General features: G+C 38.9%; 1 protein-coding gene across 6 annotated transcripts in view; it reads right to left on the minus strand.

Moving 5' to 3' along the window:
- DOCK10 (dedicator of cytokinesis 10) overlaps positions 1-22,756 on the minus strand; it is a 482,217-nt gene that overhangs the window by 212,412 nt on the left and 247,049 nt on the right. For all 6 annotated transcript variants that reach the window (XM_082248984.1, XM_082248983.1, XM_082248985.1 and 3 more), the window contains exons 10-15: positions 20,672-20,755; positions 17,714-17,860; positions 14,303-14,530; positions 13,182-13,304; positions 3,569-3,651; positions 1,891-2,013 (exon numbers count right to left, since the gene is read on the minus strand). In XM_082248984.1, the coding sequence (XP_082105110.1) occupies positions 1,891-2,013; positions 3,569-3,651; positions 13,182-13,304; positions 14,303-14,530; positions 17,714-17,860; positions 20,672-20,755 (788 nt within the window). The remainder of the gene's footprint in view (positions 1-1,890; positions 2,014-3,568; positions 3,652-13,181; positions 13,305-14,302; positions 14,531-17,713; positions 17,861-20,671; positions 20,756-22,756) is intronic.

A 22,756-nucleotide genomic window follows, 5' to 3' on the forward strand; every position in this document is an offset into this window, starting at 1 on the left:
TCACAAGGAAGGCAGGAAGGATCACTATGGTGTATGGAAGGCAGAAAGGATAACTATGGTACATGGAAGGCAGGAAGGATCACTTTGGCACAGAGAAGGCAGGAAGGATCACTATGGCACATGGAAGGCAGGACGGATCACTATGGCACATGGAAGGCAGGAAGGATCACTATGGCACATGGAAGGCAGGAAGGATCACTATGGCACATTGATGGCAGGAAGAATCACTATGGCACATGGAAGACAGAAAGGATCACTCTGCTACATGGAAAGCAGGAAGAATCACTATGGCACATGGAAGGCAGGAAGGATCACTATGGCAAATGGAATCAAGGATCATTATGGCACATGGAAGGCAGGAAGGATCACTTTGGTACATGGAAGGCAGGACGGATCACTATGGCACATGGAAGGCAGGAAGGATCACTATGGCACATGGAAGGCAGGAAGGATCACTATGGCACATTGATGGCAGGAAGAATCACTATGGCACATGGAAGACAGAAAGGATCACTCTGCTACATGGAAAGCAGGAAGAATCACTATGGCACATGGAAGGCAGGAAGGATCACTATGGCAAATGGAATCAAGGATCATTATGGCACATGGAAGGCAGGAAGGATCACTTTGGTACATGGAAGGCAGGAAGGATCACTTTGGCATATGGAAGGCACGAAAGATTACTATGGCCCATGGAAGGCAGGAAGGATCACTAAGGCACATGGAAGGCGGGAAGGGAGGATCACCAAAGCACATGGACGGCAGGAAAGATCACTATGGTACATGGAAGGAAGAGAGAGAGAGGGGAGAGTTCACTCACTGAAGGCTGGCTGCCCTCCAGAGTCTCAGGCAGTGACATTGTGTGCACTGCTTCAAAATTCCCACCCACACAACCCCTTTACAGCCCCAGGATTGGCTGCACGTGGGGGTTTGTGGGAGGGTACAGAGGGACATGGGAAGGAGGTGAAGCAGACCTAGGTTAACCTCCTCTTCCATTCTCTAACGTGAGTGAGCGAGCGACCTGGCGGGCAGGTGAGCAGGTGGGGGGGGGGAGCTGTTTTGGCTCGGTTTTGAGTGAGTCTCAGTTGCAGCACGGCTCACACTGACAGGTGGAGTCAAGTGGCACTGGATCTGCTGCGGGATTTAGCCCGGATTTGCGAGATACCGCAATTTTCTTGAAACCCCAGGGCGGTCCGGGCAAATCCAGGATAGTTAAGAGGTATGGCTCAGGCATTCTGACAATGACAATAACACAACGACGGTGCCATCTTTGACAAAAATATTTATTTGGCAACATGTTTAATAATGATACCATTGCATATGTATAACTGGAAGCTGTATGAAGATCCTTTCCCTGTCTGGGTATGGTGAAAATAGAACCTTGCACTAGTTCAGGGAGAACGACTTTTCCTTGTATGACTTTTTTAAAAGAATCTATAAATGGGGAACACAATCAGTCTAAAACATCACAATTTGTTGGCAAATGGGCCTTGTGTCTTTTCATTAAATAAAGAAAACTCATTTGTGGTTTCGGTTTGTTCAGAACTTCCAGCATAGTAAGAAAACTGAAGGTAAACGGCAGATGTCTAAGTAAGATTCCTGGTCTACAAGCAGGTAACGCTATTGGGAGCCATAAAATGTGGCAAGATAGTTTGAAATACTTGAGCTATAATTAGCGGATTGCATGATAGCATTCTAGAACTATTAAAAAAGTAATTGCTAGAAGGACTTTTAGTAGTTTGTCAATGTTTTTATTCTTATGTAGAAAAGATAGCTATTATCTGTGTTACAGTGCAAACTGCGTTAGCTAGCACCTAGTCTTTCTTTCAGGGAAATAATGCTGAGTAGTTACTAGTTTATGTATTTCACAGAAACATTTCTTAATCCAACCTTTTGTAATCTGCCACCAGTTTAACCAGATCCTCTGTTGAAATCCTGCTGCTGTCTTGTCTGAAAAGAGGGGAAAACCTGGCTTCTCGATCTATGTTCCCAGAGTTGTCCTTAAATACTGATCTAGAACAAGGAAAGAACATTTTAAAAAGTGATCTGATACTTTGAATGTAAAATGAATATCTACATTTTATTCTCCAGATCAAATTTCAGTTCCTAGTATAAATAGGAAATACAGTATCAAAAATGAAATGCTGTTCTTATGGCTTAATTGAGGGGGCAGTGATGGGATGCAACCATTCACAATTTGAACATCTGTTATTGGTGGACATGCCCTGTACATAATAATCTAGTGAGTATATAGTGATGCCAAGAAGCATAAGACGCTGGTAGATAATACTCCTAAAAAGAATACACTCAAGTAAAATCTCAGTTTTTAAGTATAGCTTTTACATATGTTTTAGTTGTAGACAGGGTGGTGAGTGTTAGAACCTCTTTCAATGATTTAGTGCTGTCTGACCCTGCTTGGAGATTCACTCTAACTCTCTATCCTGGTCCAGAGGGTGAAGGGAACGAAACATGTTCCCTGTTTTCTTAAGAAACAGGGAAATCTTCAGTAACTACTAAAGGTTGAATTTCCCCGGGAAACATTTCCCCTAATTTTCTGATGTATCTCTGGGACATCAAGTAAGGTGAATTCCTCCAAACAGGTCACAGACAGCAATAAAAACCAGACTTAAACTGGAGTTCCACCCATTTTAGTCACTTTAGATTTATGTAATCCCCTTTAAAACGACTTTTACCAATGGAAAGTTTTTTTTTGCTAGTAAATACCTGATTTTCTGCTTTATTTATCCTCTTCTCACTTCCGGGTCCGGTCGGCGATTACGTCATTCGGCGATTCGCAGTGTGTGCTGGGATGTATCTCAGGACATGAAATCTCGCATTATTACACAGGAGATGAGCTGTACTGAGTGTTCTGCCCCACCTCTGCCATGCCTCCTCTCAGTGAGCTGTATGTATGTAGTGTATTGAGGCCGTGCTCCGCCCCGCCTCCTCTCAGTGAGCTGTATGTATGTAGTGTATTGAGGCCGTGCTCCGCCCCGCCTCCTCTCAGTGAGCTGTATGTATGTAGTGTATTGAGGCAGTGCTCCTCCCCGCCTCCTCTCAGTGAGCGAGGACTAAAAGTATTATATCCTCACTGAGCTCACTGAGAGGAGGCGGGCGGAGGCGGGGCAGAGCACAGCCTCAATACACTACATACATATAGCTCACTGAGAGGAGGTGGGGCGGAGGCGGGGCAGAGCACGCAGTGCAGCTCATCTCCTGTGTAAAAAAGCGAGATTTCATGCCATCCCAGCACACACTGCAAATCGCTGAATGACGTAATCGCCGACCAGACCCGGAAGTGAGAAGAGGATAAATAAAGCAGAAAATAAGGTACAGTATTTACTTGCAAAAAAAAAAAAAAAAACTTTCCATCTATGTAATCCAATTTATTAAAAATGGGTGGAAGTCCACTTTAAGATGTAGCCCTTCCCACTAGTAAAACTTTTTGGCACGCTAGTTTTAATATCATTTCAAGCAACATTGTGCTGTTAGATATACGCAAAAGGCATAAGATTGAAAAGATAGTGTTTAAAATATACGGGAAAAAAACGAAACAATACTGATTTACCTTACAGCCCATGCAAAAGGCATCCGATACTTTCCCAGCCGACTACAATGTTGCTTTGTTGTCTTCAATAACTTCTGTGCAGACTGATACAAAAGTTACAGTAAATGTATGACTCCCATCTCTATTTTATGCTTTTTAAAGTGTTAAAAGGAAGAAAGATTAAAACCACTAAATGTAAAAAGAAAAAAATATATACACTGCTCAAAAAAATTAAATGAACACTTTTTAATCAGAGTATAGCATCAAGTCAATAAAACTCCTGGGATATTGATCTGGTTAGTTAGGTAGCAGAGGGGGTTGTTAATCAGTTTCAAATGCTTTGGTGTTAATGAAATTAACAACAGGGGCACTAGATGGGCAACAATGAGACAGCCTCCAAAAGAGAATGGATTTACAGGTGGAGGCCACTAAAACTTTTTTCCTACTCATCTTTTATGATTGTTTTTCACTATTTTTGCCTTTGGCTAGGGTCAGTGTCCCTACTGGTAGCATGAGGCAATACCTGGACCCTATAGAGGTTGCACAGGCAGTCCAACTCCTCCAGGATGGCACATCAATACGTGGCATTGCCAGAAAGTTTGCTGTGTCCCCCACCACAGTCTCAAGAGCATAGGGGAGATTCCAGGAGACAGGCAATTATTCTAAAAGACAAAAAGGGACAAAGAAGGTCCTTAACCCATCCACAGGACCAGTATCTACTCCTTTGTGCAAAGAGGAACAGGATGAGCACTGCCAGAGCCCTACATAATGACCTCCAGAAGGCCATTGGTGTAAATGTCTTTGACCAAACAATCAGAAACAGACTTCATGAGGGTGGCCTGAGGGCCCAACATCCTCTAGTGGGCCCTATGCCCACTGCACAGCACTGTGGAGCTTGATTGGCATTTGCCATTGAACACCAGAACTGGCAGGTCCGCCACTGGTGCCCTGTGCTTTTCACAGATGAGAGCAGGTTTACTCTGAGCACATGTGACAGATGTGAAAGGGTCTGAAGAAGCCGAGGAGAACGTTATGCTGCCTGTAACATTGGTGGTGGGTCAGGAATGGTCTGGGAAGCCATATCCATGGACGGACATACAGACCTCTACAGGCTAGACAATGGCACCCTGACTGCCATTAGGTATTAGGATGAAATCTTTGGACACATTGCCAGACCCTACGCTGGTGAAAAGGGTCTTGGGTTCCTCCTGGTGCATGACAATGCGGGCCTCATGTGGTGAGAGTATGCATCCAGTTCCTGTAGCATAAAGGAATTGATACCATTAAATGGCCCCCACGCCCGCCTGACCTAAATCCAATAGAACACCTCTGGGATATTATGTTTTGGTCAATCTGACACCACCAGGTTGCACCTGTTCAGGAGCTCATTGATGCCCTGGTCCAGATCTGGGAGGAAATACCCCAGGACACCATCCATCGTCTCAAAAGGAGCATGACCGGACGTTGTCAGGCATGCATACAAGCAGGTGGGGGCCATAAAACTACCGAGTACCATTTTGAGTTGCTGCAATGAAATTTCAGCAAAATGGACTAGACTGCTGCATAATTTTTCACTTTGATTTTCAGGGTGTATTTGAATTTAGTCCTCTGTAGGTTGATAGTTTTCATTTCCATTAAACGATGTGGCATCCTTTTGTTTCTAACACATTACCCAGTCCATATCAGTATAGCTATCCAGCATGATATTTTCCCCCATTGAGATCTGATGTATTTTCAAAGCGTTCCTTTCATTTTTTTGATCAGTGTATATACAGTGGAAATAAATACACACCCCTGGTAAAATGTCAGGTTTCTGTGATGTAAAAAAATGAGACAACGATAAATCATTTCAGAAATGTTTCCACCTTTAATGTGACCTATAAACTGTACAACTCAATTGAAAAACAAACTGAAATATTTTAGGGGGGAAAGTAAAAATAAAAAATGAAAGTAATATAGTTGCATAAGTGTGCACACCCTTAAACTAATACTTTGTTGAAGCGCCTTTTGATTTTATTACAGGACTCGGTTTTTGTTGTATGAGTCTATCAGCGCGGCACATCTTGACTTGGCAATATTTGCCTACTCTGTCAGATTGGAGTGTTTTTGCAAAGAAAAGTGGGCAAATATGGTGGTGCCAGAAAAATATCCCAGGAGTTTAATTGATTTGATACTGTACTCTGATTAAAAAGTATTCCTTTAATATTTTTTTAGCAGTGTATATTATTGCTGGTCACTGTAGGTGTACAGTATGTAATGTAATGAAAATTCCAAATTTTTTTTTTTTTTTTTTACTTCATATTATGTCAGGGAGTTAGTATGCTTGCATACAGTTTTGCACATTTTAACTCTGAATTAAAATGAGTTTAAACTCAAGAATCAGGTAAATGCAACATTTTGGTAACCTTTAAATGTTCAGAGAGCATGCATAGGGGTATTAAAGCACGCATATACTTAGCTATCTGCCATAATGGTGGGATCCCATGGTGCTCCAGTTTCAGGAAACGTAAACCACTGCCACAGTCATGATCAGGAGAGTGGCTAAGACTGTTCTGCCCACAAAGCATAGCTGGTGCAGGCTGTGTGACCTAAGAAAGCATTCCCATGGTGCTCTAGTTCCAGTTTATGTCAATAAATACCTCAACAGCCATTCATTGGGGACCCAGTGCCAACAATGCATAGCTACTGCAAGTTAAATGTCCTTATACTACTAACAAAATGGTAAGGAATCTCCTTGAAATGAAGACAGGCGAGTTTAAGAATATGCTAAAAACTGTGTTTGGACTTGTGGGCAACAAAATAGAAAAAAAGAATAATTAGACAGTGGCAGAGGTCGAATAGACTATTAGGTTACAAAGACCATGTTTTAATCATGCATGTTCCTGCTCTGTCTGATTACCCATGTGCCTCACTTTTCGCTTTGTTGAGGTGATTAAATAATTGCAACAGTAACTTGTTTGCATAAAAACAATGACATCATAACAAACATTGACCGCAAGAGAGGAGATGAGACATATAGGAGCCTTGCACAAAAGTGTACAACCTAATAGGGAATTATATAAAAACATATATTAAATCTTACATCGGGGAAAGGTCTGGTCATAAATAATCCAAAATACAGCAAATTAAAATGTACTCAGGAGCTAAAAATGGACTTGCCATGCATAAATCAGAGCCAAGAATTAAAGTGCTTAGAGGAGCCTAGGGAGCAAATATTAATGGGTACTGTGGAATAAGTAAATGATACACAGAGGTCATCACTTGAGTAAACAGTAGGATACATTTATCAGGAGATTTGATCAATAAAAAAGGGAATAAAGGAGTGGATGCAACAGCAATAGAATAGAATGTGAAGTGGCTAAGTTAGAAGATGACTTCGGAATACGCCAGTTTTCATTGAAGAGATGTGTTTTAGGGGAACAAACTGAACATTTAATGGTACAATACAGTCTGTCAGAGTGGTACGTATGTTTCATAATTAAGTTTAGGTTGATAGAAATGAATAGGTAATTTGATGTTTGCAGATCCTAGAATACCATTTGGATTTAGGACAGAGCATTAGAGATAGTGGCTGCAGCATTGCAGAGGGCCTTATAGGTTTGATTTTAGCCCTTGAAGTAATAAGAAGCCAGTGTGCATGCACATAAGCTAGTGACATCAGTGAAGTGGATAGTAGATGGATATATCCAACAGGTGCGTTCATGACTGACTGAAGTGATGTAAACCTATGTCTGTGAGTAAAGAATTAGACCAGTACAGACAGAATACCATAGGCACATGGATTCATATTTTCGTAGTTTAATTAGTAAGGTATAGGTAGAAGTGATGGATGATTTTAACCACTTAAGCCCCGGAGGATTTGGCTGCTAAAGGACCAGGGGTTTTTTTGTGATTTTTTACTGCGTGACTTTAACGGATAATTGCGCGGTCGTGCGACGCTGTACCTAAACTAATTTGACGTCCTTTTTTTCCCACAAACAGAGCTTTCTTTTGGTGGTATTTGATCACCTGTGCGATTTTTTGATCACGCGCTATAAACAAAAAAAGAGCGTAAATTTTGCAAAAATAACAATATTTTTCACATTTTTTTATATGAAATTCCCCAAAAAAAAAAGTAAAAATCAAAATTTTTTAACATTTTTCGGCCAATTTGTTTTATGCTACCTATGTTTGGTAAAAAAAAATCGCAAAAAGCGTATTTTGATTGGTTTGCGCAAAAGTTATCGCGTTTACTAACAAAGAGAAAGATTTTTGTCATTTTTGGTGTTTTTTTTTTTAACCACTTTACCACCGGAGGATTTTCCTGCTAAAAGACCAGGGGTTATTTTGCGATTTTTTACTGCGTGACTTTAACGGACAATCGCGCGGTCGTGCGACGCTGTACCTAAACGAATTTCACGTCCTTTTTTTCCCACAAACAGAGCTTTCTTTTGGTGGTATTTGATCACCTGTGCGATTTTTTGATCACGCGCTATAAACAAAAAAAGAGCGTAATTTTTGCAAAAACAACAATATTTTTCACTTTTTTTTATATGAAATTCCCCCCAAAAAAAATGTAAAAATCAAAATTTTTTAAAATTTTCGGCCAATTTGTTTTACGCTACCTATGTTTGGTAAAAAAAATCGCAAAAAGCGTATTTTGATTGGTTTGCGCAAAAGTTATCGCGTTTACTAACAAAGGGAAAGATTTTTGTCATTTTTGGTGTTTTTTTTTTTAACGAGTAATGGCGGCGATCTGCGATTTTTTTTGCGGTACTGCGACATTGCGGCGGACAGATCGGACCCTTGACTGACATTTTTGACACTTTTGGGGGTACCAGTGACATTACTGCAGTAATCAGTGCTATACATATGCACTGTTACGGCAAAAATGACACTGGCAGGGAAGGGGTTAACAGTATTGGACAGGGAGGGGTTAAGTGTGTCCTAGGGGCGTGATTCTAACTGTGTAGGGACAGGTCTACTAGTGTAAAAACAAAGATCAACAGTTCTACATAGTAGAACTGTTTGATCTTCACTTTTACACAGGGAGAACTGACAGGTGGCTTGTTTACACAAGCCGCTCTGTCTTTCTCCCGCTGTAGCGGCGATCGTAGTGTGACCGGCGGACATCGGGTCCGCCAGTCACACTCCCGCACTCCTCCGTGAACGAGCCGAGGCGGGCGCGCGCCTCGGCGGGCGCGCGCCCGCCCGCTATTGGCTCTGGAAGGAGTGACAGGCGAGCGACGTAGACCTACGTCACTCTGCCTGGCCGGGGCCGACTGCCGCAGTAAATATACTGTGCGCAGTCGGCAAGCGGTTAACGCGTAATGGCGGCGATCTGCGATTTTTTTTTCGGTACTGCGACATTGCGGCGGACAGATCGGACCCTTGACTGACATTTTTGACACTTTTGGGGTTACCAGTGACATTACTGCAGTAATCAGTGCTATACATATGCACTGTTACTGCAAAAATGACACTGGCAGGGAAGGGGTTAACTTTATTGGACAGGGAGGGGTTAAGTGTGTCCTAGGGGCGTGCTTTCTACTGTGTAGGGACATTCCTATTGGTGTAAAAGCAAAGATCAACCGTTCTACATAGTAGAACGGTCAGATCTTTACTTTTACACAGGGAGAACTGACAGGCAGCTTGTTTACACAAGCTGCTCTGTCTTTCTCCCTTCACAGGAGCGATCGCAGTGTGACTGGCGGACATCGAGTCCGCCGGTCACACGCACTGACTTGCCTGTGAACGAGCCACGGCGGGCGCGCGCCTCGGCGGGCGCGCGCCCGCCCGCGATAGGCTCGCAAGTCAGTGACAGGCGAGTGACGTACCGATACGTCACTCTGCCTGGCCGGGGCTGACCGCCGCAGTATATAGTCGTGCGGCGGTCGGCAACCGGTTAAGTGGCCTGCACAAAATGAACTGGGTTTTGATCTACTTTGAAAACTTTTGGACACTTCTATCCCATGCATCACCTGCGATGGCCTTCCTATCCATGATCCCCGGACCCCTTAAGATGAAGAAAAAAGACACGCTTAGACACTTTCTTACTGTAGCCAGAGTGGTTATTCCCCGTTACTGGAAAATAACCTCTGTACCTTCTCTCGGGGAATGGGCAATCAAATTAGACTCCTTTAGAGATTTGGAATGGCTGCTGGCACAGGAAATGGAAAAAGAGGACGTTTTTTTTTACACTTGGACTGCTTGGTCAAAGTTCCGAAGTTCATCTGAATTTCTGACCTTGGCCAAAGTGGACCCTGTCACTGTTCTTGATGGAGTGTCTCTGCTATTTTTCATGTCCTTGTTACTCTCTAATTCCATCCCTAGACCTTTACCCTTTTCCTCAAGCTACCTTTCCCCATTTTCACCCCCCTTTCACCCTTTTTTTTCTCTCCTTTTACATTTTAAGTTTTGGTAAATAAATACAATATGAATAATACACACATAGATGTGTTCCCCAATGCTATTGTGGATTATATCACTTTCCATTTTTTAAATAGGTTTTCTGATCTTACTACGTATTGAGGTAAAAATTATTTTTTTTTTTTTGTACAGTATTTCGGTAATTTTTTTTCTTGGTAATTACTAGATATACATTGTATCTTGAATGTATGTGTAGTGCACCCGGAAAGTATTTACAGCGCTTCAATTTTTCCACATTTTGTTATGTTACAGCCTCATTCCAAAATGGATTAATTGTATTGCTTTCCTCAATCCTCTACAAACAATACCCCATAATGACAGCATGAAATAAGGTTGTTTGAAATCTTTACAAATCTATTAAATATTAAAAAAGGAAAAAAAACACATGAACATAAGTATTCACAGCCTTTGCTCAATACTTTGTTGAAGCACCTTTGGCACCAATTACAGCCTCAAGTCTTTTTGAGTGTGATGCCACAAGCTTGGCACACCTTTTTTTGGGAAGTTTCTCCCATTTTTATTTGCAGGACCTCTTAAGCTCAATCAGGTTGGATGGGGAGCGTCGGTGCACAGCCATTTTTTTTCAGATCACTCCAGGGTTCATCAGGTTCAAGTGTGGGCTCTGGCTGGGCCACTCAAGGACATTCACAGAGTTGTCCCGTAGCCACTCCTTTGTTATCTTGGCTGTGTGCTTGGGGTCATTGTCCTGTTGGAAGATGAACCTTCGCCCCAGTCTGAGGTCCAGAGTGCTCTGGAGCAGGTTTTCATGAAGGATGTACATCGCTGCATTCATCTTTCCCTTGATCCCGACTAGTCTCCCAGTTCTGCCTCTGAAAAACATCCCCACAGCATGATGCTGCCACCATCATGTGTCACTGTAGGGATGGTATTGGCGCCTGGTTTCCTCCAGACATGACACTTGCCATTCAGGCCAAAGAGTTCAATCTTTGTTTCCTCACACCAGAGAATTTTGTTTCTCATGGTCTGAGAGTCCTTCAGGTGCCTTTTAGCAAACTCCAGGCGGTTTGTCATGTGCCTTTTACTGAGGAGTGGCTTCCACCTGGCCACTCTACCATACAGGCATGATTGGTGGAGTGCTGAAGAAATGGTTGTTCTTCTAGAAGGTTCTCTTCTCTCTACAGAGAAATGCTATAGCTCTGTCAGAGTGACCATTGGGTTCTTGGTCACCTCCCTGACTAAACTCACTCTCCCCAATTGCTCAGTTTGGCCAGGCAGCCCTCTCTAGGAAGAGTCTTGATGGTTCCAAACTTCTTCCATTTATAGATGATGGAGGCCACTGTGCTCATTGGGACCTTCAATGCTGCGGAATTTTTTCTGTACCCTTCCCCAGATGTGCCTTCCCCAGATGTGCACCTTGATACAATCGGGTCTCAGAGGTCTACAGGCAATTTCTTGGACTTTGTGGCTTGGTTCTGATAGGCACTGTTAACTGTGGGACCTTAAATAGACAGGTATAGACAGGTGTGTGCCTTTCCAAATCATGTCTAATCAACCGAATTTACCACAGGTGGACTACAATCAAGTTGTAGAAACATCTCAAGGATGATCAGTGGAAACAGGATACACCTGAGCTCAATTTTGAGTGTCATGGCAAAGGCAGTAAATACTTATGTGCATGTGATTTATTCATTTTTTTAATACATTTGCTAAGATTTCAAACAAACTTCTTTCATGTTGTCATTATGGGGTATTGTTTGTAGAATTTTTGAGGAAAATAATGAGTTCAATTCATTTTGGAATAGGGCTGTAACATAACAAAATGTGGAAAAAGTGAAGCGCTGTGAATACTTTCCGGATGCACTTTACATACATTCGAGATACAATATATATCTAGTAATTACCAAGAATATAATTTACCAAAATACTGTAAAAAAAAAGAAAAAAAAAAATCTTCTGGGATGCACTGTAATTGCTTTTTATAATGGAACTTCTTTGTTTATTATAAACTTAAGCTTCTCTTTTATATTTTTCGAAAACCTTAATAAAATAGGATTGAATACAAAATGAACTGGATTAATAGTGTTCCCAATTCAACAAATTTATAGTGATATGTGTAACCCCGGTGTATGTCTGTATTACCTTAGAGTTTTTTTTATATATATATATATATATAATAAAATTATGCTATCTCTATTATAAAATTCACTGCTGCAACCTGTTCCAAATCTAGGACTCGTATAACACATCCACATAAGAAAAAAAAATAAATGTGAGGCAGCACTGTGACTCTCCATAACAACTCACTTCTTGTGTGTAAGTGAAATGAAAACATATGAATACATCAAAAAATATCAAAATGATTGTCCAATCAAAATGTCCCAAATTCAAATAGCACCTTTGTCCAGTGTAGATGAATGTGTTTACATTCCAACTTAAAATGCAATCTCAAAGTTCCTTGACTCCACTCCTCCAATACACCACATGTAAAAGTGTTCATCCTCACAGCAGTTCTCAGTCTCACCCACCAACTTCTATTGCCTCTTATGTGAATGATCAGCAAATACAGCTCAAAAAAAGATGTTAACTTCATCACACCATAGGCTTTCGCTTTGAGAGGTCCCCAAGCAGTTCATATTATAAGAGAAAGAGAAAATGCTCCACCAGGCTCCTCATATTCCGCCACATTTGTTATAGAGAGTCACAACGCTGGCTTACAATTATTTTTTTTTTGTAGTGGATGTACTAAATAAAACCAGAAGTACCTCCACATGTACTCCCCAAAATTTCCTTTCATAGCTGGGTGTTCAGCTTTAAAATGCAGCTTGACTGTATTTGCAATGTAATGTATCAAATCCAAAACATGACTTTGACTTATTTATTTCAACACTATGATGATAAGATGATAAAAAAATTCTTACAGGGTCAAATATAGCCCTAGGACTTTTGGCTGATGGAAAGGACTCAAATGGCTTTACTACATGACCCGCTAATGCATTCTTCCTCATAGGCAGCTCCCTGTTATAAATTATTTCTGAAAGGAATTACCCCCGAGAGTCATAGATACTTGTTCTACAAACTGGACTCGGTCCAAAGACAACATCATATTTTCTACTCATTTCAGTTATGCTATTGTCCTCACATAACCATTCACTGTACTGTAGCATAAATGACAGAAGACCATCAAATCCAACTGTACCATAATAACAACGTATGTGAAGAGAAAATATATAGCATGATATTGCAAGACAAAAAACACAAAACATACTTTACTGGAATCAGAGTTCTTTATGTATGGTTCAGCACTGCTAGCAATGTTTCCCATAAGAACTTTTTCTATTCTGGCAACTAAGACCACATCAACATGTGGATTGGATACTGAAAAAATTGCCTGAAAGAGAAAAGAAACACATAAAGTTGGTTTTAACATGTGGTCTACATTGGAAAAACTATAGGATAAGATATTAAGATATTAACCAGGCTAGCGGTATCCCCGAGCGTGACTCGGGGTAGGAATTTCCTGCTACTATCGGTATCCCCGAGTCACGATCGGGGTGAATGTGCAGACAGCGCAGCGGAGTGTCTTACCTTATCCTGGCGATCCAGCGATGAGCTCTCATTGCTGTGACCGCCAGCCGAGATCCCCGCCGCTCGTCTGTCGGTAGGAGGACTTCCTAGTTCCGTTCCCTGCAGCAGCAATGCTGCATGGGTGCGGAACTAGGGAGGGAAATTCAAAAAAAAAAAAAATCGTTGCACAAAACACATAACACATTTTATATATATGCATATATATATATATATATATATATATATATATATATATATATATATATATATATATATATATATATATATGTATATATATATGTATATATATATATGTATATATGTATATATGTGTATATATATATATATATATATATATACCTATATACACACATATATATATAAAATTATATTATTGATTCGATTATAATTCATGCGTTATATATATTATATATTATATATATATATATATATATACACACACACACACACACACATATATATATATATATATATAATATATAACGCATGAATTATAATCTAATCAATAATATAGTTTTATTATATATTATATAATAAAATTATATTATTGATTCGATTATAATTCATGCGTTTGTGTTTCAAATTTATCACATCTGGGATGTCTACTAGAGTCTTGTTTTGGTCAGGTTTAAGTCAGTAATTACTAAGAATTGTAGGCCTATAATACATAACGCCAAATTTCCATGAAAAGAATTGTACCGCTTTTGGTACAGAATTCCTGACAGAATCATACCGCCAGGGAGGTTAAGGATGCTTTTGGATATTGTGATTTTTTATATGCACATCATAATACAAGTCTACCTGTCTAGGGTACTGCATCCACTTCTCAGGAAAGCCACGGATCTGAGGCTCCTCCAGTTCTTTTGACCGGCCAGTGGATGGTGACATGGTACCATTCCCTATAACTCCTGTAGATGGGCAAATCATTTGTCTCACAATGTCATGGTTCAGGTCTACATGGAAATCTGCTGATATCTTTCTCCCATCTTTAATGTCAAAAAGAGCCAGGTTTACAAAAAATGGCTCAATCTGTAAAAACATAAAAGAAGCAAAGAAATGATCAGGTTTCTAAATATCAAAACATATTTTCACAAACAATTTACACATTATGAAATAGTTAGAATCTGAGGCAGGTCTTAGTAAAACCCAAAGAGGTTAAGACAGCACATGATAGTAATACATTAGGAAGTTATGGTTTAGCACAAGGTATAGGTATAGGACAGGATAATGTACAAATATGTAGACAAAAAAAACAAACATTTTCTTTAAATACATTTTCAGGTCAACTGCTTGTGCTTAAATTCTGTGAAAAAAAAAAAAAAGGTTTGTTTGTGGCCCACCAATCAGAAAGCAGTATGCTATGTATGAAATACAGTGCCTCGAAAAAGTATTCATACCCCTTGAAATTTTCCATATTTTGTCAGGTTACATCCAAAAACGTGAATATATTTTATTGAGATTTTATTGATAGACCAACACAAAGTGGCATAAAAATTGTGAAGTGAAAAGAAAATGTTAAATGGTTTTCAACATTTTTTGTATTCAGCCCCCAAGTCAATACTTTGTAGAATCACCTTTCACTGCAATTACAGCTGCAAGTCTTTTGGGGTACGTATCTGCCAGATTTGCACATTTAGAGAGTGATATTTTTGCCCATTCTTCTTTGCAAAATAGCTCAAGCTCTGTCAGATTGGATAAAGAGCGTCTGTGAACAGGAATATGGAATTGTTGACACAGATTCTCAATTGGATTTAGGTCTGGACATTGACTGGGTCGTTCTAACACATTAATATGCTTTGATCTAAACCATTCCATTGTCCACAAAGAGCTCTGGCTCTATGCTTAGGGTCGTTCTCCTGCTGAAAGGTTAACATCTGCCCCAGTCTCAAGACCTTTGTAGACTCTGACAGATTTTCTTCTAAGATTGCTCTGTATTTGGCTCCATTCATCTTCCCATCAACTCTGACCAGCTTCCTGCCCCTGCGGAAGAAAAGCATCCCCACAACATAATGCTGCCACATTTTATGGTAGGGATGGTGTGTTCAGGGTGATGCGCATTGTTAGTTTTCCGTCACACATAACGTTTTTCTTTTAAGCCACAAAGTTTAATTTTGGTCTCATCTGACCAGGGCACCTTCTTCCACATGTTTGCTATATCCCCCACATGGCTTCCTGCAAACTGCAAACAGAATTCCTTTGGCTTTCTTCTTGCCACTCTTCCATAAAAGCCACATTTGTGGAGTGCAGGACTAATAGATGTCCTGTGGACAGATTCTCCCACCTGAGCTGTAGATCGCTGCAGCTCCTCCAGGCCTGGGCCTCTTGGCTACTTCTCTGATTAATGCTCTCCTTGCCCAGGCCTGTCAATTTAGGTGGACGGCCATGTCTTGGTGGGTTTTCAGTTGTGTCATACTCTTTAAATTTTCGGATGATGGATTGAACAGTGCGATGTTTAAAGCTTGGGATATTTTTTATAACCTAACCCTGCTTTAAACTTCTCCACAACTTTATCCCTGTCCTGTCTGGTATGTTCCTTGGCCTTCATGATGCTAAGATTCGCTAAACAACCTCTGGGGGCTTCACAGAAGAGCTGTATTTATACGGAGGACCCTGATTATTAATTAGGTGGCTTCTGAAGACAGTTGGTTCCACTAGATTTTAGTTGGGGGTATCAGAGTAAAGGGGGCTGAAAACAAATGCATGCCACACTTTTCAGATATTTATTTGTAAGATTATTTTAAAAACCATTTATCAATTCTCTTCTACTTCAAAATTATCTGCCACTTTGTGTTCGTCTATCACATAAAATCCCAATTTACGTTTTTGGTTGTAACATGACAAAATGTGGAAAATTCCAAGGGGTATGAATACTTTTTCAAGGCACTGTATAAGGAAAACAATGTGCAACCTAAAAAATAAGGATTAGCACACACACCACCGATATCCAAACTGTAACTATCTGGATAACCAGTGGTTTGCATTCACTGTTGGAAGCTAAGGCTCTACAGACATTTATAACATAGTAAACTTTATCTCAAATCTGGGCAATTCAAACTGTGCATGGCTGAAAAAAAGACATAAAAAGTTTATCCCTGTTCAAAAGAACAATGCCCTGACTGGTAAAATGCTGGCCCCACTGCTTCCTTAAGTGTTGCTGTGTAGAGGATTATAGGACACATCAATTTCAGATACTTATGCAAATTATATGTAAAAATAAATGTAATTATTGTTACATGACACACGAATAAAAAGGTGCATTTTAACCTCATCATGAAACTTAAGTGTGCTATGTAATTTTTTTGGATCCAAAATATATAATCATCATTTTAACATCTCCAAAATATATTATATATATATATATATATATATATATATATATATATATATATATATATAAGATAAAAGCACACCAAAGTGCCTGTAGACCTCCAACAACAAAAAAATGGGATCAAGTTCCCATCAAGATTATTCATCTATGATGCAGAATAAGGGCCCAATCTCATTGTACCGAGTGTCTGTTCAGCAGTGTGACATGTGTTCGTAACCTGTGTTGTACATGCATCTGGGGGGGGGACCAGTTAATTTTTATTGGTCCTCACTGTGTGTCAACACAATAAACAACGCTCTTGACCCTTTAATGCATCATAATGCATAAAAGTGAATACATGTGTTGCGGTGTGCTGTGTCAGGTATGTTTTTAAAAAACAAAATAATGGGCCCATGCAATGCAACAGGCATTGATGCGTCAAAAATGCATGTCAACAAAAATAAATAAATAAAGATTATAAAAAAAAAAATTCATGTCAACAACACGCATGCTAAACTGCACATTATGGTTTAAATGGGACCTTAGACCCTATTACATATGTAGACAACATATCAGGAAATAACAAAACCTGACAATTTACTGTATTCTATGAAGAATATTATATATATTATTTATATATATATACGAAGAATATTATATATATTATTATATATATATATATATATATATATATATATATATATATATATATATATATATATGAAGAATATTATATATATTATTTATATATATATATATATATATATATATATATATATATATATATATATATATATATATATATGTTATATTATATATTATATGAAGAATATTAACATAGAGTTAAATAATTCAGTCTAAGCTACTATTTGGTTTTAATATAGGAGAGTTCATGGACAACATACATTGGTAACTGGTTCGGTGTCATTTTCCCTGAGGCAAGCCTGAAGATTCAGAGCAAGAGATTTACAAGATACCATAATCCTCTTAACAGTCTTTTCCTCCAACGGTTTGATCACAGAATCACTTGCTGAGTTCTGGAGCTTTGTTACCTAAAAATATTAACCCACAGATTATCTGGAATGACAATGGCTTGTTACATTTACATTAACATTCGGCCAAAATTGATGCATTGAAACGCTGACAAACTCAGAAATCATTTGACTTTATTTAATAATAAATTAAAAGGGCAATCTGAACAACTAACCTAAAGCAATCAGTACATCTGTTTGACTGCAGTAGAATATAGCATATGACTGTTTTTTTAGTATATTTTATATAACACCCATTGTTGAATATTTCAAAGTAGGTTAACAAAATAAACAGCATTGTGAAAAGCAGACACTAATGGGCATTTGTAATTATCTGAATTTCTAGTTTTAAATTGTAGGCTTACTGCTTATGGATTTCTTTACTTTTAAATAAATACTCTTCTCCCTGGCAGAGCAGAAGTGTCAGATTGTAAACCACCTTATCTCCTCTGCCTAACCTGAGTTCTGATAACAGACGCTGCACTCAAAAACTGTCATATAACATAGGTTGAATAGGAGATGGGCAGGAGACAGGCCTCCATAGGGTCTTAATGCAACATGACTCTTGACTGAAATTTGTACTGGGGAAAGAAAATAATTGAATAACAGCACACACATCTATCATTGGTCAGGCTGTTCGTTATGGGATTAGTACATCTCCCGCTTTACTTCTGGGCCACCCAGATACGAGGTGCAGGTCTCAGAGACTCTTGCGCTGCAATTGCGTTTCTGTCTCCCTTTACTTTAGGCCTTTAACAAAACCCACAGTCAAAGGCTCCCAAGCAGCTTGATGTACAGTGGATACTATACTAATCCCAGAATTTAAACAAGCATCTTTGTGGGATGTAGAGTGTGGTGTGTTTTTTGTCCAACTGCATCATTTCTTTTGTCCAACTGTACCTTTTGTATATGGGGTTTGTCCGTTTTTTGTTGGAATATTTTGATCTTTTTTTGATCTTTTATTCATCTTTTGTCCTTATTGATTCTTTTGTCCGTTTTTGGAATTTTGGACACTCTAATTCAGCTAACATATTTTGTAGTTTTCCAAACTGTTGCATTAAGTGGTTATAGGTCATCATTGTCTATCTGGTGTGCTGTGAATGGCTTGTTAGCCACACAGCCTGCCAGAGGAGGAGACAACATTATGTGTATCCCACATATTGTGGCATTATGTGCACTTAGTTTGTGAGGGTGTCTTGCTGTAGTTGGCTCACTATCTCCTTACCTGTGTTCTCCTGCTTGGTCATCCAGCAGTTGCTGCTGGATCTGTGTTGGTGGGTGATGGGTTGGAGGAGATTTCTGTGGCTTGTTTTGTTTGTGATTTTTTTTTATTTATATGTTATATGACATGTTAGTATGGGAAGGCAAGGAGCATAGACTCTCAGTAGTGTAGTGGGAGTGAATCTTTAATTGATTTATTGGTTAATTGTTCAATTGCTTAATTGCCATACCATGCTTAATTGTATCATACATATATATTTCATGCAATGTATGTGTATATGAGGTTTGAGTAAGCACTGACTTTAGTGCAAAACGCGTTACCTTTTATCTTCCTGTCATACCTGTGATGTGATTTTAATACTTCAATAAAGTTACCAAGGAGTGCAGCAATATTCTGGATTTTTGCATGTCTCTAGAGAAAGGTGTACATGACAGGAAGTGGGGTTTTGACACAAAGGAGTGTTTAACAGCTTTAACCCTTTGTAAGCTCATTGTGCTGGAGCTGGGCTTCAAATGCCCATTTTTCGACTGATTCTGTATAACCAGTCTCAGACTCTGGGCGTACTAGACACGTCCGAAAACACGTCATCATTGTACACATGGTGTATCTAGTATGTCCAGTCCTTCTGCTCTGCTCTGCTGCTGGGATCTTCCCTGTCCCAGTACCCAACAATTCAGCTGTGATTATTCAAAGCTGCATTGCAGAGTACATAGAGAAGGTCGGCAGCAGGAGCTGTAAAAAAAAAAAAAACAAGCAATCTGGCAATTATCAACAACATTGCTCAGACGGGAATACAGAAAGTTACATTGAAACATTGTAACCTTCTGTTTATTCATTTACAGATCATAGGGATGAACTTCGATCTGCAAATTAGGAGAATTAAAGCAACCTTGACAAGTAAAAATGTTTTCCAATTAAATGTTCCTCTGTTAAACCATTTTTTACCCCTTAGTTTACTCTATTTAGCACTAATTAACTCTGTATTCTTCTTCTCCATTCAATTGTATATTTCCCGGTGATTTTTTTTTTTCTATTTTTTTTACTAATAGGTAACTTTTTTCTGTTTTGTTTGCTTTGTCCATTATTATCTTTTACACCTTTTACCAATATTTACATGAATCACACTGAAAAAAAGCACAAAACTGAAAAAAACCCACTTTACTTAATTTTAAATACCTTTTCAATGCTTTGTGCCAAAGGCATAATTTTAGTGCTGTTTTAAACAGGACAAATTACACCATTTATGTTTAAACTAACACTGTTCAAAAAAGAAAAAATGCCCTTTGTTTAGTTTTATTAGATTTAATTGTCTAAACATTGGGAAAAAAAATACTATTGCAGGACAATATTCACAAAACAAAAGCCTTGTTTGACCTTAAAAAACAATTTATGTATTACGTTATTATGTTAAGTAATGACAAAATTACAAAATACAAAATAAGCTTATAGCAGAAATTTGAAAATTGCTCTGGTCCATAAGAGATAAACAGGTATGAGAGCCGAAGTGGTTAAAAAACATATTCAATAACTTATAATGATATCTGAAAAAATATATATTGAATTAAACATAGAAATGTGTATATGAGTTGACTCCAGATAGAATTACTTACACATAAGTCCGGGTCTAAAGAGAAAAGGTTGTTTCGTTCCGAACTTCTAGAGGATTTTATGCTTTCTTCACTCTCTGTAAGGTACTGAGCAAAGACAGTCATACTAAAGAAATCTGTTTCAAATAGCTTACTTCAACATTTGAGCTCCTTCATCAAAATGTTTTTTTTTTTTCATATATGTGTTTTAAAAATTATTTTCTTAATCAGCAAGGTATTAAAGAAAAACCCCAGATAAAATTTAAGAACGCAACACTGAAACACAAATACAGAACACAGCCTACAAATACAGAACACAGCCTACTAGATCTTTAGGAAACCTGGACTATTCAAAGTATGTAAGCTTCCATTGTTGAGCCTGAACCAGTGTCAGCCCTAAGTCACCATCCTAGAACAAATATACAATGTATTAACTTAGAACTATAGGCAAAACATTTTCATTTTGGATAGAACAAGGGAGGGTTATAACCGTCAGGTTTTTCATCGCTATCTGTGTCCCATTGGGGAGTTTTCCCTTCATTTCTTGTCCCATAGCCAAACAGAAAGTAGGAGGAAATCCCCGAAAATTAAGGGAATTCTTTGGGGACCCCCAGGTTACAAGAACTAGTGTCCCAAATGGAACATTTCCCCTCTATTACTTTTCTGGGGACAACCCAAAATTTGGGATTGTAGACAGGACAAATAGAGAGGGTGGATATCCCTAAAGTGGGCAAAGACAGCAATAAAAACTGACAGGTGTTCAAATCCATTTCCACTCCATCCAACGTAAAAAAAAATAAAAAATTGCCTTTAGTTATACTTTAAGTTAGAACTTATCATCCGCATATGTGTCCTGTATCAGAAATTCAGAAAGTACTGGACAACGTAACAGATAACAAGGCAACTAGCATTTTCAAAATGAGAGGTTGGCAATGACAGCCTACATTTTACAGGTTTTCAGCTTACTAGTTGATATTCTTTTTGTTCCCAGTACCTCGAGGTTTTAGATACATAATTCTATATCTCACCAGGATTACTACCAAAGTACATCTTTTTTCAATCTCTGTATGTGCCTGATCATTTAGGAAAACAAAACTTCACACAACATACAAGTTGATCTAAAGGAAGAAGGTCACATTGCACAGAATGTCTGCAAAGGCAACCCACATAAGGGTAAACTGATGATGGTTCTGAGCATTAGGTTAGACCAGGTAGCCAAGTTTCACAACTGTGAATTGGAACAGATTAATGTGCAATATCCTTGTACATTTACAAAGAAAGTATTCACAATTCTTTCATAAAGCCTGCATAGCCAAAAAATAACTGCAGTAACTATGTGGCCCAAAAGACTTCTAATAGCCCTGTTAATCCTTATAATGAATGCTTTATGAACATGCATTATAAACATTAAAACTAAAGTCCAAAACATGCAAACTTCAGAGGAATATAAGCTCTTTCTAGCGGACACAAGTGTTAGTGCATACTGACATGTTCCTTAGTATTGATCACACCTCATTTTGTCCAAATGTTTTTTTATTCAAGAAAGATCACATTACAAAACAGTGTAGTGCAACGTTTCGGAGCCCCGCAGGACCCTTTTCTCAACCATGTCATCACATGTCTGACGAATGGGTCCTGTGTGGCTCTGAAATGTTGCACTACACTGTTTTGTGATGTGATCTTTCTTGAAAAAAAAAAAAAAAACGTTTGGACGAAATGAATGACCTTGGTGTGCTGGTGAATATCTACATATTGCATAAGTTCCAGTATCCAGCTGGCAGGCGATACAGCACCCAGTAGCCTAAAGAGCTATTTCTGGGAACGTGTCCAATGGGAATATGGACTGTTGATCACACCTAAGACACTAAATGTAAAATCCAAGATGCAATCAGTGCTGAAGTTTATATCAGTCAATATCAACATCCTACAATGGATCTTTTGTCCCTCTGACAGGAAAATATATATCTTTTGTCTAGGAACTCTAAGAACACAGCTGACCATGAAAACTCAAGACAACCACATGAGTAGAATGATAGAATCACATGGTATTTTCAAGCCACAATACAGGAACCCCAGTGTTCTTATAGACAATGTTCTAAAAAACTATAA

Source organism: Pelophylax lessonae, assembly GCF_965119305.1.
Source record: "Pelophylax lessonae genome assembly, chromosome: 3".
Lineage (NCBI taxonomy): Eukaryota > Metazoa > Chordata > Amphibia > Anura > Ranidae > Pelophylax > Pelophylax lessonae.